The 21,983-nt window shown below is 39.9% G+C and overlaps 4 protein-coding genes across 8 annotated transcripts in view; 3 read left to right on the top strand and 1 right to left on the bottom strand.

The window, feature by feature from the left end:
- Positions 1-21,983, top strand: part of LOC108052017 (pneumococcal serine-rich repeat protein) — a 78,579-nt gene that overhangs the window by 19,925 nt on the left and 36,671 nt on the right. For both annotated transcript variants that reach the window (XM_017134335.2, XM_044462040.1), the window contains exons 5-7: positions 80-223; positions 1,326-1,401; positions 1,463-1,592. In XM_017134335.2, the coding sequence (XP_016989824.2) occupies positions 80-223; positions 1,326-1,401; positions 1,463-1,592 (350 nt within the window). The remainder of the gene's footprint in view (positions 1-79; positions 224-1,325; positions 1,402-1,462; positions 1,593-21,983) is intronic.
- LOC108052019 lies at positions 9,321-9,652 on the top strand. The gene is made up of 2 exons (XM_017134337.2): positions 9,321-9,374; positions 9,429-9,652. The coding sequence occupies exons 1-2, from the start codon at positions 9,321-9,323 to the stop codon at positions 9,567-9,569; spliced, it is 195 nt and encodes a 64-aa protein (XP_016989826.1). The 3' UTR covers positions 9,570-9,652.
- Positions 11,292-21,983, top strand: part of LOC108052016 (box A-binding factor) — a 43,813-nt gene continuing 33,121 nt past the window's right edge. The window contains exons 1-3 of one of the 4 annotated variants that reach the window (XM_017134331.2): positions 11,293-11,841; positions 12,133-12,275; positions 12,470-12,659. The gene's annotated coding sequence lies outside the window, so the exon portion shown is untranslated. Of the gene's footprint in view, positions 11,842-12,132; positions 12,660-21,983 lie in introns of all 4 variants that reach the window. The other 3 variants (XM_044462038.1, XM_044462037.1, XM_044462039.1) reach the window with 3 other exon arrangements.
- Positions 16,494-18,626, bottom strand: LOC108052018 (odorant receptor 45a). Its single transcript, XM_017134336.2, has 2 exons — positions 17,105-18,626; positions 16,494-17,051 (listed from the first exon to the last, which is right to left on the bottom strand). Exons 1-2 carry the CDS (start codon positions 18,185-18,187, stop codon positions 16,989-16,991), a joined length of 1,146 nt encoding a protein of 381 aa, XP_016989825.2. The 5' UTR covers positions 18,188-18,626; the 3' UTR covers positions 16,494-16,988.

The raw sequence follows: 21,983 nt of genomic DNA, 5'->3' as shown, positions 1-21,983 counted from the left end.
AAAGCCATACTTAAAAGCATAACGATAGCACGTTCAAATATCAAAGGTCCTGTCCGCTAATGTAATTTATTATCCGCAGACAATGCCCGTACGGTGAGGACTCGCCCTGCGACCTGCAGCTCGACATGGACATGGACATGGACTTGGATCTGGATAACGACAAAATGGACGACCTTGAGCAGATGGTCCCCAGTGGTCATCAGCGGCATCGCCGAAAGCATCGGTGAGTGGGCATCGAAAGTTCACAATGTACCCACCCCGTTGGAAATCCAAGAAAATCCTTTCAGCCAGCAAGATACATTGGCCTCGATGGCCAGGCCAAAATCGGCTTGAGTTGAGAAATGATCGGAAAGCACATAAATAATAGCGTATTTCAGGGGCCAGCTGATGGATGAATGTTGGCTCAGTTGGGCAGCTAGGACAGCCTTTGGACAGGTGCAGCACAACAAAGGACTGGCCGTGGCCTTGGGCTGCACTAATAAATGTCCTGCCGATTGGCGGTGCGATGGCGATTGTGATTGTGATTGCCAAATATGCCCTAATGCGTTGCCCTCCGTTTTTGGCTCCGCCACCATCATTTTTCCCTTGGGAGGTTCGGGTGACGTTGAGCAGGCAAAAATTGATTGACAAGCTTTGTGCGACTATTTGGCGGAGGGAGGGGAAGGGGATTTAGGTGATTCAGTGGGTGGGCACAATGGCATTGACTGTCAGCAGCCCAGATGTCTGATGTTGTTTCTGCCGCTGCTCTCCTTTTTTTCCGCCCATTGCCAGGAGCAACTTCCGTTGCAAAAATCGAGCCATGTTGTGTTTGTAGCAAGCGGTGGTTGGTGGGGCTGCGGTGTAGGGGAAATTGCGGCAGCTTTGTAATGCGGAAGTTTTGCAAAACCCAAACGGAAATAGAGCAAATATGTTTAAGCTCCCGTTGCAGGTAGCAGCTCACATATGTGGCTAAAAAGGGGAGGGCAAGGAGGTTCTCAGGCACACAAGCTAAACAGATTAATGTGCCAAATTTCTGGCAGAAATAATCATCAAATGGCATTAGGAGCAATGCCATGTAACTGAAACTTTATTTCCTCTTACAAGCACTTAATCAATTTATGGTTTTCCAAACCAACAAGTAATTTCCTTGAAATAACCTCTAGCATCAATTTATGTTTTAGAAGGCATTCAACGTGCAGATAGTCCTTTGAAAGTGGTTTACTTTACATTAAACTCCTAATGGAATGATTATATTAAAACAACAATCAACTTTGCCTTAAGCTTTATACTTAGGAAATGATGTTACTAAAGTATATATATTTTTATTTTTATCTCCCAACTCACAGACATCGCCACAAAAAGCGACATCGGCACAAAAAACCCAAGATTCTCGTGCAGGACTTGGACACAGAGGTTGTTAAGGTGAGTGATATCCTAGAATAAAATCCTCAAAGGTGTAATCCAAATAAATATATCCCATCAGGTGATTGATCCTCATGATCTGTCGCAGCGTGCCCGCTGGACAATAATTGCCACCGCCTGTTTATTGTTGCTCATGTGCCTCATGTTAATAGGGGTTACTTTGCGGATGGCACCCATCATCGATGATATGGGTAAGTCCCTGATACAGACACCCATTAAGTTTGTTGCCCGAAAACCAAAATGCTTTATCCCGAATATATTATAGTATTTTGTGTACCCTTCTTGCATTGCAGTCCTCTTATTGCTTAAGTGAATGTAACTCTAATGGAACAAGTGTTAAGGCCTAGTTTAAGATATTAAATACATAAAATGCGCCTCGTTATTATCCTAAATTCGTTGCAGTACAGACATTGTAAATATGCATATGTAGGCACGAATTGATATTATATATGTTCATTGATTGTATATCCAATAGTGCCTTAAGACCCAATAGATAAAGATGATGATCACATATCTAATGCCATGTGTATTGTGTTTTGTTTCGTTATATTTCAAATTTAGAATACCTAACGAAATGTAAGTACAAGCACATAAACCGAAAACCGAGAGGTAGTACCTAAAACTTCGGTCTATCGAAGTTGGTATAGTTCCCAAATTTGGCAGGATAGTTGCCAAAGATAGTCCTGGTAAATTCAGTTACTTACTTTTCCGGAGTTATCGAAAATGTTTTTAAATGGTATTTATTGTTAATTGGAACTCCCCCTAAAAGGGACCTCCATGTGTTGCTGTTAGAAAAAGCTTTAATGTTATGTTTGAGAGCTGTAAAAAGGCTTTGAGAAAAGCTGTCTTAGCCTGTAAGCTTGTGTTATAATTTCAGGATACAGCTTTAAGCTCAGGACATCTGACTGTTTTTGAGCTTGAGTTTATTTTGCTGAAACTTGAGCCAGCTTTTTGAGTGACTTTTTTTTTTTTTTTTTGCTAAAGCTTTTAGAATGCCGCTCAATCTTAATGCCTTTGCAACGCCCGAAGTGGGCACCCCCTGCTGCGTTTATGTGTGCCATTGTGTTGCATAACAACGCAGTAACGGACGCGGAACTAGGACAGTGTATCACATGTTGCATCTCACACAAACACAAATACAAACAGAACCAACACCAGTACAGCACAGTTCACATCCATGCAGCCTGGCATTTGTATTAGTTTCTGTGTTTTTGGCATAGATTTGCGAGCTGCTTGATTTGTGTTGCCGTTGATGTTTGATGTGGATGGGTCGCAACGGAACGGCCCCTCCTCCGTAATTATCAATCATCAATCATGCATGCCTTGGCTCACCTTCATTAGAGTGGAGAGCGATATAATTAGATGTTGATTAGAAGACGTTTCCCCCTTTTCATGCCCCTTCCCTTGACAATTATCCCGGATTCCCTGCTGCGATGGCAGTGCAAACTTTTGGCTGAGAGGCAATGAAATGTCAACAGGCAGCAGCTGCGACTCCTGCTTCTAGTTCTAGTTATATAGTACATTTGGTTCCTGCAGTCCTGGCCCTTTTCCAAGGCGACGCACTTAATCGGCAGCCACGACGGTGGCAGCACAATGGGGCTCACCGCAGCGTGACAGGGGCTGCTTTAAACTAATTTGCGTGGTGGCCCGCTTAGGCACAGTGGATAAAAGCAGTCGAACTATACAGGCTCTAACCCCTTTTTAAGAAATCAACTCTTATATATAGAAAGGAATTTCACACCACTACAATTTATTCTAGTGGATTATTCATTGTCTGCTGTGCAGTTTTCTACAATGTTAAATAGTTTATTTATATTTATAATGCATTTGCATTAGATAAAATCGACTATTTAATCCATTTAAAGGAAGAGCCCAATTGGGATGAAAACTTAGTACTCCAGTTTTACATAGTTTCGTGGTTGAAACTTAAAATGGAAAACAGACGAGTGGTTCCTGAACTGAGGCTCAGTTATACAGTGGGTTTAAGCATTTAAGTGATTTATAAGTTAACCCCAAGCCTGAGTGCTACTATTTTCGTTTAAGAATTTCTAAGAATCCTTAAGCAAACGCCCATAATCAGATTAAGAAACCGTTTGTAAAGAAAAGGGTGATAATGGCTTCTAGGTAACTGCAACTCGCAGAGAAATCTAAAAATGGCAGAGTTGACCTCCAGAGGAAAATAAGGATAGAAATAAAATACACTATTAGAAAGGGGAATCAGTGACCTTGGCAAACGAAACGCTAAGGTAAGTTTAAACTCATTTCCCAAGTCAGATACATTTTCCAGAGAACTTTGAATCGAAAGACATGCCATTAGGAGGATAATAGGTAGAGCATCGGGTATCAAAGGTGTGAACCACAGTCCGTTGGAAGGCGCTAACTGCTGCATGCACGAGCGCACTCCCTGGCCAAAATGGCGGCCAGGCGCTGCTTCCTGAACCGACCTCCACATCCTCATCCTCCTCCACATCCATATCCTCCTCCACATCCACATCCACCTCCACCCACCCCAGGTCGCCCATTTTCCTTCGCTTTTCCTGCTGGTGCGTTCATTGTGAGCGCCGAGTGGAAAATGTGGAATGCTGCTATGCATTTCTTAAACCAAATCAGCGGCCATGACAAAGCAGCCCGTGAGTTGGAGTCGGTATCTGTGTGTGTGTTCTGCCCTGTTGTTTGTCTTTGCTTTGTGCTGGCACTCAAAATAGGCGAAAAGAAAACACCACCCCGCAGTCAGCGAGCCCCTTCCAAAACTACCAGCTGATGACGTTGAAGCCGCTCTTGACTTCGACCCGGCGAAAAAGTTTTTCCACTATGCACGCAATTTCCTCGGGAGGAACTGTAGTTTGTTGCTCCGTCGCTGGTTTTTCTTTCAGCTTTGATGCACAGAGACAAAAGCATAATGACTCCATTTTCGTATTGCCTTTTGAATATTTCACTGCTGTTCTTTGTTCATGAATATTCGTTATTCGGTACTTTTATATTTCATAAATATTTATACACTTATCGTAGGGTTTTCCTAAAGTCAAAAGAGGGTTGAACCTATTTTTTTTTGTATCCGTAGGTATGCTATAAAATATGTAGAAGTAAATGAAAATTAGAATTGTATGTTTATTGATATTTTCATTCTTCCATTTATATTTTATAAAATTCTTATTATTATTATTATGCAATTGTTGACTTAAGGATGTTTTTTAAAGCTCAGAAAATAACTTTATGTAGCTGAGGGCACCAGCTCCATTACTTTATATGTATAAATTAAATACAAAAAATCTTTAGTTTTTTATTAAAATTCAAAAAACAAAAAAATTCTATTGAACAGAATTTAAATAATTAATGTTGCTGTATTTTGATTTTTTTTTCGAGGATATTGATATTAAAGTTCTAAATATATTTTAAGGTGTAAATGTATTTTGTTTATTAGGAAAACAACAATTAGTTAATCACCAATTTAGGTGATATTTTTTCTCAGCGTTTTATTTTTGTATTGTTATTGTTGTGTTGTTGTTGTTCTGGTGCGGGCTGCTGGTTGCTTCAGTGCTGGTTGCTGTTGTTGTACCGCCCGAAGGCAGCGGTCGCGTTGTCATTTTTGGGACTGCGCGTGGATGCTCTTGCTGTTGTTTCATTACTTTGGTGCATAAAACAAATGCGCATAGTTGCCGTCAGTTATTATCCACTTGCAGCGGCACTTTGTGGCAGCCACCATGTCACCATTTTACAGGGAATACGAAGAGAATCATGGCAACAATGCGCCCCCTTGGCCAGAACGCGTTTTCTTTTCGCTTTGGCTTTTGGTAGCTGGCTTAATCAACACGACGACGTTACTGTGAGCCACAAAAGGCATTCCAATTGCCCAGGCTCATGCTGAAGCTCAGTTCCAGGATCCAGCCAAAGGACCGGCCAGGTCCACGCCCCCCTCCCCCTTTCCCTCACCGCCTAACCGTCGCCCCCCGTGCCCCCAACTCGGCCGCAAGTATTTCTGGGACCAAATTATTTTCATAGCTTTAGCTTAAAAGCTGAAAATGCCGCTGCCCCTCTGGCGCTGGCAAAGAATTAAAAATATTTACAGTATTTCCAAGTGAGCCGCACAGAACAACAAACAGTATGTTTAAATACAAAAAAAAAATGAAAAGGAACGCAGGAAACTTGGACGAGCATGAGACAAAGGAAATGTCATCCATCCTTGTGTGTGAAGGATCGTGTGTGTGTTTTTGGTTACCACAAGGGTCGAAAAAATGCAAAGCATTCCAAACAAATATGATAAACCATAATTCCGCTTGCCATTGAGATAGCTAGCTGGCAAAGACGAGTAGAGAACTTTTGTCATTTTCATTTTCACCAATTTGCACAAAAACCACAAGCAAATATCGACAGCTCTACAAAGGCTTACGCCATGGCCAGGGATTAGGACCGTCCGAACTTTTCATGATTAATGATGCCTTGCAAAGTTCGCCTTTAACTTTGCCTTTTCCCATGCCACATTTCCCTTTTCCCAATTTCTCGGTGTTCGTTTGATTCAGTCAACTGTCGGCAGTCGGCAGTCATCACATCATTTCAAAGCGATTTCCTTAATGATTGCCCATGGTTGTGGGTGGGTTTTACACCAACCACATAAATTCACCCATTCCCTTACCCATTTTCCCCAGCTGCATAACTGATTTAATCAGACTCAAGCTGCATTCAAAAGTATTTTAACAGCATTTAGAGCAATGCGCTTTTTAATAGACCAAAACCCTCTTGACTCTTTGGGCCTGACTTAATTGCTTGGCCGGGCCAAAAGTGAAAAGCGAAACAGCAAGCACCAGGCTGATTTTGGCAAGCTGCCCTGTCTGCGCTCAGAAATTAAATTGGCCATGTTTAAACAGCAAATTTGGACAAAATTAGACGGGCTTTTATAGTTATCCAAGGGCCGGTGAAGGGGGCCACACAAAGGCAGTGGCCTACCAGAAATTTATGCAATACCCAGCTTGCCAGTCAAATGAAGCAAAACCACAGCCGCAGCTATTTGAGGTGGCCCCATGACTATCTAATACCCTGTAATAACCACTAGCTAAAAGTGGATCCCACAAGGCATATACCCCAATAACCCCCAATATGCGGATGATAGCCCGCCCAGTCTATCAGTCTGAATTCGTAATGAGATGAGTGCACCACGAACAACTTACGCAAATATTTGGCAATTATCTAGTTTCGGTTTCGTTTCGGCCGAAATCCTGAGTACGGAAGACTGGACTCGTACCCTCGCCACGAAACATCCACACCGGCATTATTATAATGACTGAACATTGCTGCAAATTAGTCAAAACAAAAAAGTTGGTGGTGCGAATGAAAGTGCGCAAAAAAACAGAAAAGTAAACTCCTGGGAGTTGAACGAATGTGAAGATACACTATTTACAAATTGGCATATACTCAGTTATAAGGGCTGTGATAATACAAATATCTAAATAATAATATATAGAAAACTAAATTCTATAAACAAAATTTTGGATTGATATTTTATATTTCTTTAATTTCTTATAGTACTGTTTGTTGCATCTTAACAAGAAGACTTGATTAAAACAGTTCTTAATTCTTTTCACAAAAACTTCTTTAAAACTATTTTCTTATAAATAAAGCTTTAAAATAAAATTTAACAAATTTGGAAATGATAATTTAAAATCTAGGTTTTAATCGTAATTTGGTATGGTATAAACCAATACCTATACCAAAATACATATTTGCCAGACTTATTTCTAAATTACTTCAATATAAAGAACACCTAAAAATGATTAAAAATGTTGTTATATATTTTTAAAATCGCAAATTTTATATAAAAAACATTTATTGTGTTTTTATATGAAATTTGCTTAAATTACCAAGCTCTTGCCTTTGGCTTTCGATAGGGACCCCATTGTAGGATATCAGCCATGAATGTCGCCTGTCACATCCTGGTCCTGCCATCCCGGACTGTTTTATGATAAGAGGGCTTCTGGGGGCGGCGGAGGGGGCGTGGTCACGAAAAGTTGAGTGGGCATCGGGCGTGTCAAAAGACAAACACCAAAACTGCTCGCTGCGGGTCTCTTTGTGTGTGTCTGTGTGTGTCCTGTCTCTGTTTGTCCAAATGCGAGTGTCTTTTAAATACTCATTACAAAATTAATTTGGGGAAAAGTTTTGATAAAAATCCTATTATAAACATAAATAAATAGGCTGGCCCTTGCGATGTGAAGAGAATGCGGGGGTCAAAGGACAAAGCAGTGACTGAGCAAACATTTGTGAGTAAGCAAACTGGAAAAGAGGGCGTTACCGCGGGTGGAGGGGGGTCCTTGGAAGTGAAAGGTAGTGGCAAAGTCAAAGTCAAACAATGAGGCAGCCAGCTGTAAAGGACGAGAGCTGAGACTTCATTAGTGCTCATCCACAATGTATGCTGGTGTCGTCTTGGTCTTGGAATTTCGGCTGTTCGGTCTTACGGTCCTTTATATGGCTACCCCATATCCTTTTCTTCCTTCACAGTCCTGAAATGGGTACATATAAGGCATTATGGTTCCGCCACTCACTTGCGGTTTATTCTGCGGCTCAGTCCGCGACTATAGGCATATTCAATATTCATATTTTGGCGCGGCAAAGGCATTTATTACCCCAAAAACCCTCACACAAGTACACAGAAAAAAGTTTTTATTAAAAAAAAAATATGAATAAGAAAGGTATTCCAATATGAGTCATTTTATATAAATATATTGAGTCACAAATATTATGAGAATATCATTAAAAAGTAGCACTAAAATAATTTTGGATGTTCTTAATTTAACTTAACCTTGCCATAACTAAGAAAAAACTTGTAGTATCAACTAAAAGAATATAAATACGCGAATATGTCGCAGTAACAAATGTAACAAAAATAGTAAAATAAAAACATTAATTTTTTTCTGTCTACACACATTGATATGGCTACGCTTGAAAGGTGAAAAAGAGGGCGGTGCCCACCGCTTTCTGCCAAACTAAAAGTCTTGTTTCTGTTTGGCCAACGTTTGGCAAAATTTAATCTCAAACTGAAACCGAAGACATTTTGCCAGTCAACGCTCGAAAATGCTGAGCGAAATTGCTTTGCCCGACCATGCCCCCAAGGTGATTTGCATAGCGCAGGTGATGGGCAAGGGGCAAGGTGCAAGGGGCAAGGGGGCAAGGGGCAAGTGGGTGGTTGAGCCGATGGTGTGTTATACAAAACGGGTACTGTCAGTCAAAGAATGGTAGCATATGTACCGGTGTGTTGGTGTGCCGGCATGTTTGTGGCATACGCTCAAATTAAAAGACCGAATAAAAATAGAAAATCTAGTTTGAATAATAAATAGTTTACTCTGCCTAGACAAACTTTATGAAAATATAATAATGTCAAAGTTAATTGATTTCGAGAGCTTTATTGAGTGTGACTATGTGAATGAGTAAAGGTCAATTTTATTATCAATGGGAAAAATCTTGATAGAATCAATTATGACACAACATAAGACAATAGTTGGGTATCAAGATAAGAAGTAAAACCTTAAAACACTTAATTTATAATATCATTTTGTATGCAATTCTAAAAAAAAGGGAAGTCAAAAATAATATGCTGAGATAGTTCCATTCAATTAAATGAAAAAATATGAAACTAATTGGAAGTAATCAAAATGTACATTTTGTACAACTCAAGTGACATTCGCAACTTTATTAAACTTGTTATTTTCCAATTTATTTACTATTTGTTCAAAATAGTTGTCACACGCAATTAAGACATTAAAAATCAGATAAAAGCGCCCACAAATAATATACGATTTAATTACTAAGCTACAAAATGATTTTACAAATTGTTAATAAATTACACAAGATCATAATCTTTGGGTGCCAGCAATAGGGTTACAGTCGCTATATAAGCCAAAAGGTAATGGCAATATGTCAGTTTCAAATTCAACATGAAGCAGTTCGCATTATTCAGCATTTTTCTCCTAATTCTGGTTGTGGGATTGGTAAGAGTTGAAGGGTTTTCAATCAGCCGCTTGGCCTAACCAGAGATTTTCCAGGCCCAGATGCCCCAGCAGGTTTCTGCCCAGGGCCAAAATGGACAGCCACAGGGCCAGCCGCCGAAGCCGCCAAATGGCAATGGAAATGGCAACCAGCAGGGTGGACAAGGACAAAACGGGCAGAACGGGCAGAACAACTAGAACTAGAATGTTTCTGGGGTGGACACACCTCCTGGGCCATTTCCCGGTCACTTAAATAAACACTTTCTTCTGCAAACTAAAAACTTCGTTTCTTGAACTTCTTAAGCGTTTCAAAGGCTAACAAAATACTCGTAGAAATACAAAAATGAGAGTATTTAAATAAGGAGTTTTTCAAAAAAATATTAAAATTATGGAATACCAAAATATGCTAAAATTTTAACAAAATACACTCCTTTAAATATTCTCACATCAATGAAAATAGAAAGAAAGTAAGCTTCGAAAGATCAATGTTTATATTCCCTTGCAGCTCTTAAAAAATTAATATTTTATATTTAAATTTCGATGCTTAAAAACAATAAAGCTAGGTAGATTTTCCGATAAATTATTCGAACGTTCCCTTGGCAGCTATATGATATAGACGTCCGACTTTTATAAAAGTAAAATCGTATTTTTATAGGGCGAATTCGCCGGCGGTTAAGTATATGTGACTTAAAAAAGTGCTATGTTTTACACAAGTTCTTAGAGCTTTATTGTTTTAAAATTGTTGTACAATTTTTATATTCATCTCTACCCCGGCTTTGTGTATTTCCACTCTGTCTGGGCCAAGCCGAGTTGGCAAACTTTATTAATAAAGTGCACAAATTATGAGCATGAAACTCATGCCACGCGAACATGGCCGTAGGTCCGTTCCTGCTGATGGATGAGGGGGCTACAAGGGGGGAAAAGGACGCAGGGGATCTACAAAGCGGCAACTTCTTCAGCGACTTGTGTCCTACATTTTGTGAAAATGCAAATGCTTATTACTCGTACCAAAGGAGATGTGCCGCCAGGCAATGCATAATTGCATTATGACGGCCGGAGTCTGGATGCAGCTAACCTTCTGTTCAAACACTCCGCAACCCTTCTACCTCGCTTCATCCCCGGAAAACACCGTCTAAGCCTTCTTCTAACTTCAGAAACTGCAATGCAGCCATGTGTGAATGCACCTCGGAGAATAACCGAAAAAGTTATGCTATCGCTATCAGTCAAGAAGTGTAGTTAGTAGAATGGGAGTTGGTTGCTCAGGGAAAAAGTAACACTGTAATTGCTCATAAATAATGGTTTATTTAAAATTATAAATCTGCTTTTGTGATTCACCAAATATATTTAGATTTAGATTTTTACATTTCTTGAAATAGAGCTTTTTAAAATGAGCATTTGTGAATTTAGCTAATTAAACACTTTTTGGAAAATAATAAAAAGAGTTTTATTTGTGGCTTTTAGATAACCAATTAAAATTCTCCTTTAAAAATAGTAATCTTAAATAACGATTATATTTTGTAATTTGACTTAACAAAAACAATCGCTTAAAAAGATATGTTATAATATAAAATATTGATTTAAAGGCAGAGTAAAATTCTAAGAGCATTTTTTTGTATAGTTATTAAGATGAAATTTGTTTTGCTCGGTGTGCAAAAAGAAACAAACCCGTCCCCAATTACCAAATGCTGATGAAAACGCACAGCTAAGCTAAGCGGAGTAAAGCGAGGCGCATTCCCTTTGTTCGATGGCAGAGTAATACATATCTCGTCATATATAATTTCCGCTGCGAAGGATATCCAGTGTTCGGGAACGAGGACGCACCTCATCATCGTCATCGGGATGGAAGCTTGCCAGGCGGATGGCGGTGTATCGGTAGTGGAGCCCGAGAGACCCACTCATTGGGCGTAGGCGAGGAAAACAAATGCAGCTTTCACTCCAAGCTCCGTCTCAATGCCAGCGAAAGCAACACGTGACGACACAGGACGAGTGAGTTGCACTCGGATTTTGAGATTTTCGAGGGCCAACAGGAGCCAAGGATGTGTCCAACATGTTGCTTCCCGAGCACAGGACACGAAAGCGAGCACGAACCTCCAGTCACGAAGCCTCAAATGCGAATCCTGCGTGCCGAGCCGAAGGACGAGAATTGCCGAGCCGAACTGATTGCTGGCCGAGCGATTTTAGCCACGAACTGATAAAGCCGCAGCTTCACTGCTGGTCTACAGGCTAGCCACTCGGTCAGTTGAACATTTTCCATGCTGTGATCAAGTTGTCTTTTCCTCTGAGCGCCGAGCGCTGTGCACGCCTTGGACTTGGAACGTTTCGAAATCGGGCTAAAGAAATATTCAAAAAAAATATTCAACATAATATTCGCAAAATCGAGAAAAGAAAAATCAAAAAATATATATAAATGTAGAAAATATAGAAACCCCAACTTAAGCTACCAAGTTTAGTGTATATTCTCAAGCAGCAAGTGCGTGAATTGGGTGCAAGTGGTTAGCGCAATTTTCGTGGCGAAATAGGCGTGGCAGTTCGGTGGGTGCGGCTGTCCTCAGCATGCACTTGTTGTTCCTGTTTCCCCATCTGCAACATGAGCAACATTCATTGCATCCCCAGTGCAATCCGCCACTTGCCCAACTGCTAGCTGCAACAACTTCGCACGATAATTGCTTTTCAATTACTTGCCACGGGCTGACTGCCAGAATATTTGTGCTGCAAATATCGAGTTGCGAACTTAAGTGCTCATGGTTGTATTACATTGCAGGAAAACAAACAAAATATACAAGACATAAAAAAATGTTGAAACGACGGACTGACTTACATGCATTTTATTAGTAAATAACAAATACAACAAAAAAGAAAAATTAAAAAAAAAACCGAATATCAATTCAATTGAAAACACCAACGGTAAAAACAGCAGAAAACATTTTTGTAAAACAAATTATTAACACAAAAAAAAAGGTTTCGCCAGCAAAGAAAAGCAAACAAGAGCGTGGAATGTTAAAAATCGCCCATAAAATGCATTAAATAAATAAACTATGGTCAAAAGAATTTAATTAAAAAACAAAGGCAAACCAAATGAGGCAAAATAATTAAAACAGTAAGCAAACACAGAGAACGGAAAGCAAAACAACAGCCATATTCGACCGCAAAAATTGAAAATATTCTGTAAATCGAGGAGACGGATAGGAAAGAGAAAGGGCGTTGCGAAAAGAAAGAGAAGGAGACACGGTACTCGGAAAAATGAAGTCGACGAAGGCAAACCCTAAGCCCGGAGTGGATCCCAAAATTGTAATGTACACGAGAGAAAAAAGAAAGATTTACAAAATAATTGAATTCACAATACACACTTTCAAGTCCACTGCCAATAAGAAACACACACAAAGAAATCACAAACTCATGCGACATTGCAACAAGAAAATAGCAGACTCATTCGCATTCCTCAACCGAGCCAAATCATTATAGAAGAAAAGTCATTTTTCAAATATTTCTTCGCCCATTGCTCTGCGCTTTTCTTGTCGCGTGTTGCTTCTAAACAATTTCACATTGTCTGACTTTTTGCACAAACAATGGCATTTGTAATTTCCATATCATCTACTTTTCACTCTGCAATCCTCCCCAAACTCTCCGTCTTAATGTAGTATAATCACAATACCATTTTTATCTGTGCATCTCTTAAGTCCGCCAGGATTCACAGAATTGAGTCGAGTCAAGACCCCATATCGAAATTTGCTTTTAATAACATACATACCTCACAAATATGTATTAACAAATGGGTGTAGCCACCCATAAAGTCATATATTTTAAGCTTATTGATTTACTCTCATTTGATTGTAAATCGAAAAGGTTTTTTCATGGGTAATATTTAATGACTGTAATTTAGACGCGTCCCGGGCCCTTGGCTCATGTCTAATGAATTATAATTTAATTATGCATAAGGTAATTGCAATTTGGGTGGGCTCCACCGCAGCATCAATTATTGTAAATATGATTGGCCAGGCAAATAATGTTAATTATGTGGTGATTATTTAATGGCATATCACTAAGATGATGAAACACATTTTTGGTTTTTAATTACCATTTGCACGAGTTCTTCTCTTGCAAAATTCCACTTTGAAATGCTTTTGAGTGCAGACATTTCTTTAAAGTGTGCAAATATGTTGATTGATTTCATCTGCAGTTTTTACTCTACCGCAATATGTGAGATTTTTATTTTTAATCAATAAATTTCTTTCCATTTATGCGCTTATTAATGTGTATTTAACATTTTTGACTTTCACTCTTAATGATGCTTAAGTGTTTATTAAAATCCGTAAATATCCACTGTATAGTATCAGTTTGCAGTATCTCTTTCATTTCACTTAAGCCATTTATTTAATTTAGTGTCTTCGTTTAAGCTTTATTTGTCAGACAATTTGAACAACAATAAAAGATGAACAGGTGAATTTTTATATAAGCTTTCTAGAAAACATTTAAAACCAAAACTCATAAATTTGTGGTTCAGGATAATAAAATTAAAGGTTTAAATATAAAATTAAATTCAAATATTACATTTATGTGGGGTTTTTAGAGTTTCAGAACATATTTTGTTTAGTTTTTATTTGGCTGAATGCAAAACCGTACTGTTCCAAATTTGTTATTCGCTTTAACTCGCCAACCCACTCATTGAAATTCGTTATACACTTTTATGTTTTATTTTAATTTTGCTTTATGCGAAACTTGCTACTGCAAAACCCCTTCGAAATTCCGACAAATAAAGTCGAATCCTCTGCCCGCACATAAGTACGCCGTATAATACATATAATTTGCATAAGTGCTTGTCATGCATGTGGCATCGGCGCAAGGGACCGCTGCAAGCCGAATGTTCAAATGGGTCACACAAAGTCCCATAAAAATGGGTTAGGACCGGGTGGCGTAAATCAAAGTTGGCAAACTGAGCTGAAGAGACGAAAATAGCGACAGACATAACCGATGGGGGAATAACCAATTCAAGAGTTTCGTCTCGGAGGGAAAACAAGTCGATTTGGACCATGTCCAAATCGCTGGCAATTATGTGGGGAAAAACAGTCAATAAAACATTGTAATCACCGATGCTGCTTTGGTCCATGTACATGTCAATTTTCGTCTACAATCCGCTACACTTTAGTCCGCAATTAAATATGGATTTAACCAAATAAACAACAAATTAAGTAGCAGTATTTTAATTAGCCAAATCCACTGTTGGCGCACATTCGTTGTTAGTTCCAGTCACGTTTCATTGTTTACTTGCTGTATGTGTGCCGGGCCGTATTAATTAATGCATAGAAATGTGTATTTAAGCATATTTTAAAAATTAATTAATGTAATTTCTATTAAAACTGGCTATCTCCGTCCCCTCGACTACCCTTTTTCTGCTATAAACCTTTCAACAAGCCGCACAATTTTAATTAGAAAAGTTTCAGCACGGCCCTGCACAGCCGCCTTGTATGCTTAACCGAAAAATATGTTATATATACAGATGGAAATATAGCTTTGGCAAACACAGGCCCGATTAAAGCGGGACACTTTTTTGTTTCATATTTTCCGTGGCCCAAAGAAGGCGAGCCACTGGAAAAGCGGTTGAATTTGTGCATTTAATTTGAATTAGCATTTGTATTTCGAATTTCCATTCAGCTGTGCTAAATAAACGTTTGCCTATATTTTCGCTTTAAGAATTTGAATTGAAATTGGCGTCTAAATATAGAATTTCTATTTCTATGAGTAACTTTAAACTATTTTTAAGCTTTATTTATCATTGTTATTCTTTTGATTTTTTAATTTGAAGTACCAATTATTGACTTTATGAAGTTAAGAATATTATTAACAATACGCCCTGGAAAAGTAGTTTTTGTTGCCTACTGCAGGGGGCAAAATGGCGGAGCTACTTTAAATGCGAATGATTTTTTTAGTTTTCATTTGAATAGGAAATTGAGTTTGGAATGTCAATATAATTTGAATAAATTATTGTCAAGCTTTATGCAGATATACGATTTTTTTTTGGTCGATTATTAGCACCCAGGGGTAATGCTTACGGAAATTGTTAGTTGCCTATACGTTAGAGTGAATTTCAAAATTTGATTGTCATTTGAATTTCAATTTATTTTGAATAAATGTTTGCCAACTGCTCGACAGCTTTAAGGACTTTTTTGTTCGATTATTAACCATTCGCCCTGTAGTACTGACCACACAATACACGACAGCAGCGGCAAAAAAAAAAGCTGTGCAGCAAAAGTGCTGCCAGCACTTTTATCTCTCCCCCACTTTCCCCCGCACCCCTGTAGCCACGCCCACTTTTCCTGCTGCTGCTGATGGAATTATTGTGTGCTCAACGAACCGCAAACAAAATCTGTGCTCCGCTCCTGGTCGTTTTTGTTCCCATTTTTAATACACATAAAATGCTGTTTTTTCGCCACTACTTTCAACTTGTGCTTGGCCCTCTTATCTCGGCCACAATTTGCTGTAAAGTTATATGTCCCCCCCTCCCCCTCCCCCTTTTGCGATGGCTATTCCAGGTTGATGCTCGATTTTCGTGGCTTTTGCCGCAGGTGCGTAGTTGCCACCAGCGATTCCCGTTTATTAATCGTTGCTCATTTGTTTTTCGTAGCCAAGCCAAAGATGCTGACCAACGCAGACCAATAAATCAAATGTCAGAGACAAAAATTAATTATGCCCGCAATAGCGTTGGTGTAATTTGTAACATAATCCAAGGTGCCTGCTTCCACGCCCGCACAATTTGTCATAGTATTTATATTTGAAGCGAGTCCATTGGTTGTGTCAGAATACCCAGTTGCAAAATTTAATAAAACAAATTCCGTTCGAGCGACTTAGCCTCCAACTGAATTCAAATCTCGGCAGTAGCAAGCCCAAAATTCCGTAACAGGCAACATTCCGCAATCCACAGGGGCTGAAGGATAAGGGCTGATGGCATGGGCTTTAAGACCGCATTCCACCTGATCTCCTGAACCCCCCGAAACTAACTCAAGAACCGGCTGAGTCGGAAAAGGGCCCGGGGCCATTGGCTGGCAAACAGAATGGTGCACATAGTTCGAGTAGCTATTTTTCCAGCAACTTGTTCTCCACCTGAACGATGCTGCTATGGCTGTTGCATACTTTCAGTTAACAAATTCCGACTCCGGCTACCTGGTGTATACATATATCTACTATATTTATACCCTCCCGCCTGCCACACACACATGGTTCTGGTGTTCAGCTTGTTCGGCTGCCTTTGTGGAATTCGCTCATGAATTTCATATTCTCCGCCTGCAGTGGCATCGCCCTGTGGCAAGTGTGTATGTGCTTACTGCATTCGGCAAAAGATTCCCCGGGCGTTTAGCTGAAGCCCATGTCCAAAACATATACACGGATACTGCAGAAATCAAATGCCAACTAATTAGGGTTTTCGTCTCGAGGCACAAAATGTTTACCAGCTCCAAAAATGTGCAAACTTTTGTCGTTTTCTCTTAAAAGAAGTATACACGTGGCTTAAAATTCTATCCAAATTATTGTTTATAACCTAGAGCTTAAAGTTCGATCATCCCATTACTCTCACTACTTTTGAATTTTATATTAAAATGTAGGCAAAACGAAAATATATATTTAAAATTAAGCAGGAGAACGCTCGAAAGTCCTTAGCATTGCCAAAAACGAGCCTGCGGTTCTGATGACCTGTGGGATATAATAGTTAAATACATTTTATACATTTAAAGTAGAAAACTTACCCAAAGTAGCAGTGGCAGATCCACATTAAACATGTAGCCAAAAATCTTTGCCGGTCGCTGAGCCCTCATGATCATCATTTGCCAAAGTCTTCGTTGTTTAGGCTCCATTTCTGGCCAATTACAATTATCATAGACCACCTGTGCTATTCCCAAACTTTGCTGCTTTAGATATTCTCCACCATAGCAATACGAACTGAGTTGGATGATGATGGCCACCAGAAAGGTGGCTCTAAATGGCACTTGGGCACTCCAGCCACTGCGGCTAAAACGAAAGGCCAACATGCAGAGTTGCAGATAACTTAGCATGTACTTCACGAAAACGATCTCGGCAAAAATCGAACTTAATTCCTTTGCTAATTCAAGGGCCAAACGATGGCGATGGATGCTTTGGGTTAGGTGAACATCTCCTTGAGTTTGATCCTTCTTTTTGAGATGCAATTCTAGGAGCTGAAACTGAACCACCACATTGTGAATCAGCCAGGAGAATAGAGTGTCCGTTGCAATGGCCAACCAGGCGGCCGCTGCCACGCCCAAAACGCCCCAAACGTAGATGGGCCAATAAAATTTGGGGTTACGCTCATCAAGCCAGAAATTGAATTCCATGGGTGTGGTTGGTGTGAATAATCCCGTTCTTATATATCCCAACAGGCCAATCAACATGGGAGCTATGGCTGAGGCCCATATCACTCCGTAGGCAGCATTTCTGAAGGATCTGGAGACATACCTGTCCAGTTGGTTTTCCCTCTCCAGTTTTTCCAGCTGATTGGTTGTAGCAGCTGCCTCCTCATTAAGCTTATGTAATCGGTGAATCAAAGAACCAATACGCCTTCGTTTCGCCACAATGGCCAGGAATTTGAAGGTGCTCAGCGATCCCTGCATAAACACCGCAAAGTTGTCCGTGAGACGGGTTAAGTCCGATAGATCCTGCAGAGCATACACCGCCATGGGCCAGTTGTGGGAAACCAGGGATAGGACGAGTATCCCCGCCCAAATGGGATGTTTCAGTCTCAGTTGTGGAGAACTGGGATCGAATCCGACGATTTCCAGAGCTCTCCTCTGAACGGCAAAGTAGCTGGAGTCCATGATGTGTTTTCAACCAGGTTCGGCTTCCGCTCCAACTTATATACATGAGCCACTCGAAAAGTAATAGAGGAACAAGGGTCACGATAAGTGGATGCCGTTGCCGCCCCCGAAATTGTGCCTGAAATATTTATTTCTTCCGTTAACACAGTACGTGATACGGTTACCACTAACACTGGCAATGTTGTTTTGATTGGAAATTTTCCCATTTCCATTTAAGGGGGCGTAAATATCGTATTAACAAATAAATACCCAAAACAAGAAATGCCCTCGGGCGAAAAGCGAAAGGGTGGAGTTTTGACATGGCGGTTACCACTTTGCTTACTAGTTATTTTGTCAAATAGTTATTTGTTTTCAATTTCACATTTAAACGCTTAACCGGACATACATATGTATGTTCTTATACCGCAAGGCTTATGAATATGGATGATTATGTTTTTGTGCCTTGACATCTGCCCCAAAACATTAGGCTAAAAACCAAACTTAATATTCCAGTATGGCATGCCCCACAAAAATCTATTAAATTGCTTTTTAATTTGTGTATTTAGTCCCAAAAAGTTGGGTTAAAAAAAACTTCCAGAAAATACACCCGAATGAAATTAATTTTTGCCTCGAAATCCTTTTTTCCCTAAATTTGTTTGCCCTTTGGGTGGAAAATGTCGAAACCCATTTCGTGCGCACTTTATTCCGCGGGTAATTCAATTACGGTGGAAATCAACAAGTAAATCTGCTTTCCAATTTTATCGCTGGACTAGGCCAAATCGAGTGTAATAGCCTTTTGCAGTGCGTACAACCATTGTTTTTTATTTTTTTTTTATTTACTTTTGGGTCTTTTATTTTTGGGTCCAGCTTAATGTCACCTTAAATGCTCTCAATTAATCTCGAGTGGGTGGGGGCGAATAAGAACCTTTTCCTGGAATTTTAATAACAGTCATTTGCATTTCCCCCACCCAAAGAAAGGATATTCGTATCTGACAGCTCAACACTGACTTGTGCCAAGTTGCTGCCACAAAAAGTTATGCAACATTATTTTGAACAAGCTAGCCCTCGGCAGATTTATAAAGAAAGACAGAGATAGAGGCAGGGAAGACATATTGTATAACTTATAAAGTTTGCACTTGCAGCTTTTTATTTAAATTTCATTAATTTGAAGTCGTCATTGCAGTCGCACGTTTTCATATGTTTGCACGTTTGCATGTGAAATTGATATTTTATGCAAAATATTTACCAAAAAGCCACACAAGCAATAATGCCAGCGGCTGTGTGAGAGAGAAAGAGAAAGACAGATATTAAGTGAAAGAGAGAGGGAGATTGTGGGAAAGAGAGGAGGAGAATGGGGGAAGAGGAGAAGAGCACACCTGCTGCTCGATAATTTTGACAGCGGTCCAGCTTTTGGTTTCTCCAGCAATTTGCTTACCACCCTTCTCATTCTTTCAATATATCTCCCTCTCTTTCACCCACCGTATACCCCTCTCCCTCGCTCCGCTGAGGTTTGTAAGTCTTTCTGCGGCTTTGTTTATTTCATTGCCATCGTGTGTCTGAGTGTGAGTGCAGGTGTGTCTGCCTGTGTGTGGGTGTGCGGCTCCTTTGTGTGTCACCCATTTTGGAGGTTTTTTATGTGCTTGTGGCAAACCGTAAAAAAAAAAAAAAACGTCTTCCAAATGGAGTGGCATACCAGGCTTAACCAGCTTGCCGTCCCCCTCCTTTCCCCATCTCCTCTTCTTTTGTTCAGTTTAAGGAACTAGCAGAATGTTTCACATCATGTTGCTCATTTGTTGCCCCATCAGCGGGAGTTTAGTATAGGTATAGCATGGGTATACGGAGTTAAGGGATTACCAAAGATACTACTGGCGAAAAACTCTAAGGAATTGTCGAAATCTTATGAAACCTCCAGATCCTTTGGGTTGTTTGCCTTGTTATTAAATTTGTTTTGTAGCTAACTCAACATTAAAGTTTCAATATGCTTTTGAACTCTCATGTTTAACCTATCCCTTGTAAGTCCATGTGTTATGAATATTTTGTCATAAAAAAGTTATTTTTTAGCATGTTTCATACTTTTAAATGTCATAGCTGTTTTACTTTGAAGGTGAATTGAAATTCTTGGAATTTATTTTGTATGTAAATTGTATTTCCAAGGGTATCGTTGACTCGATTGCATTTAATCGCTATCCCTTCAACTGAGATGCGTTCTAAGTACTGGCAATTTTTCAGCCACTTTACACGGCTCCTCGTGTCCGGCTAAAAATAGAGGAAGCAACTAAGGTAGAACGAGAGGGTGGGATGCAGTTAGATAGAGATGGATAGCGGGCCATCGAGTGTGTGTGCGTGTGTGTTCCACATGAGCGGCGAAGGAATTGAATAAAGTTAGCATGTCGCCGCAGGGAATGTGCCATCTTTAGCCCCAAACCCCATCCTGCGTGGAAGTATGCTGGGTGGGAAAAAAAGCATCATTCAATAAAAAATTAATAGGGAAACATTCAATGAACGAGGCACAAAGGCGCCAAAGGGCCACCAGCAGACAGATATCCCAATCGCTTCGTGCTCGACTGCAACGCTGCTGATGAACAAGCCATCCTGTGTGTGTGTGTGTGTGTATCTGTGTGTGTGTTCGGAAATCACGGGTAATGTGGTTTTACGAGCACCGCGAGACAGGTGAATCCTCACAAAACCCCACCCACCGAAACATCCCCTTATCCCTTTTCCAACTGATAAATGCAGCCCCAACTTGGTCGTGAGCATGACAGCATACCGGGCATACAAAGCATGCTAATAAAAACATATACTACGTCATCTACATGTTCATTGGGGAGGGGGGTGTGTGTGTGTTATGTAAGCGGATGTGCAACACTTTTTTTTTTGTTGTATAGCCCGGCAGCCAGCGAACCGTTGATTATACTAAACTTGTTTACTTATCCCGCTGGTGTGTGTGAGTGTGTGTGTTTCAGTGCATATGTGTGTGTGTGTTCTCGGAAAAGTGCAAATTTCAGCATAACCAAGCACACTCAACCGCTCAGCTCGCTGTGCCTGTGTAAATTTCGGCTTAGCCACGCGGGCGCTAAGCAGCAGCAAGAGCAAAGCAAGTAGAGGTCCAAAGAAGGGGCAAGAAGGGGTTAGAATGGATAAAGAAGGGGGCAAGGAGTGGGGAAAGAGGCGGTAAAGAAGGATGAAGCAGGGGCTAAAACCGGGTAAAAAACGGCTAAAAAGTGGGTGCAACGGGGCACTGCTATTACCAAGTGCAAAGTGTGGCTCAACGTGATGAATGACGCCAAAAAAATTTGATGGTTCACGATTAACATAATGATTTGCATACGTTTAGCTTGTCCTTGATGCAAGAAGATATCGCAAAGTGTCACAAAAAGAAAAGTTTTACTAACGAAGAGTATCATCTTGATTGATGCGGAAAACGGCTGAGGAGAGTGTCAATGTTGCAATCGAAGCAGATGCAGCACATTTTCACATTTTGCCTTGAATTGTCAAGGAGGTTTTAGATTTAATCTTCAATAATTTTTAATTTTTTAACATGCAACATTTCATACAATTAAAATAGGTGAATTTCTCTCTAGCATTTACAATAAAAGAACTAATAGGCTGCAGAAAAATAAAATTGTTTAGATTGTCTAAAAGAGACTTATATAATTCTTTGTTTAAGAGTAGGTCTCAGGAAAGTCTATTAGAACTGGAATTAGAAGCTACGTTTTCAAACAAAAATATTATTTTTTCTCTGCACGATGTGAATGCTTGCAATTTTTACAATTTCTGTATTGCAGCCATGGCAATTCTAGCTTTTGTTAAAGTGGTT

The sequence above is a fragment of the Drosophila rhopaloa genome, unplaced genomic scaffold, assembly GCF_018152115.1.
Source record: "Drosophila rhopaloa isolate 14029-0021.01 unplaced genomic scaffold, ASM1815211v1 contig_115, whole genome shotgun sequence".
NCBI lineage: Eukaryota > Metazoa > Arthropoda > Insecta > Diptera > Drosophilidae > Drosophila > Drosophila rhopaloa.
This window is presented reverse-complemented; position numbering and strand designations above follow the sequence as displayed.

Bases quoted from the DNA above. Each gene is read 5' to 3' on its own strand.
- LOC108052019 (XM_017134337.2), top strand. From the start codon at position 9,321: ATGAAGCAGTTCGCATTATTCAGCATTTTTCTCCTAATTCTGGTTGTG. The intron at 9,375-9,428 runs GTAAGAGTTGAA...GAGATTTTCCAG, and splicing joins TAATTCTGGTTGTGGGATTG to GCCCAGATGCCCCAGCAGGT.
- LOC108052018 (XM_017134336.2), bottom strand. From the start codon at position 18,187: ATGGACTCCAGCTACTTTGCCGTTCAGAGGAGAGCTCTGGAAATCGTC. The intron at 17,052-17,104 runs GTAAGTTTTCTA...TATATCCCACAG, and splicing joins ATCTGCCACTGCTACTTTGG to GTCATCAGAACCGCAGGCTC.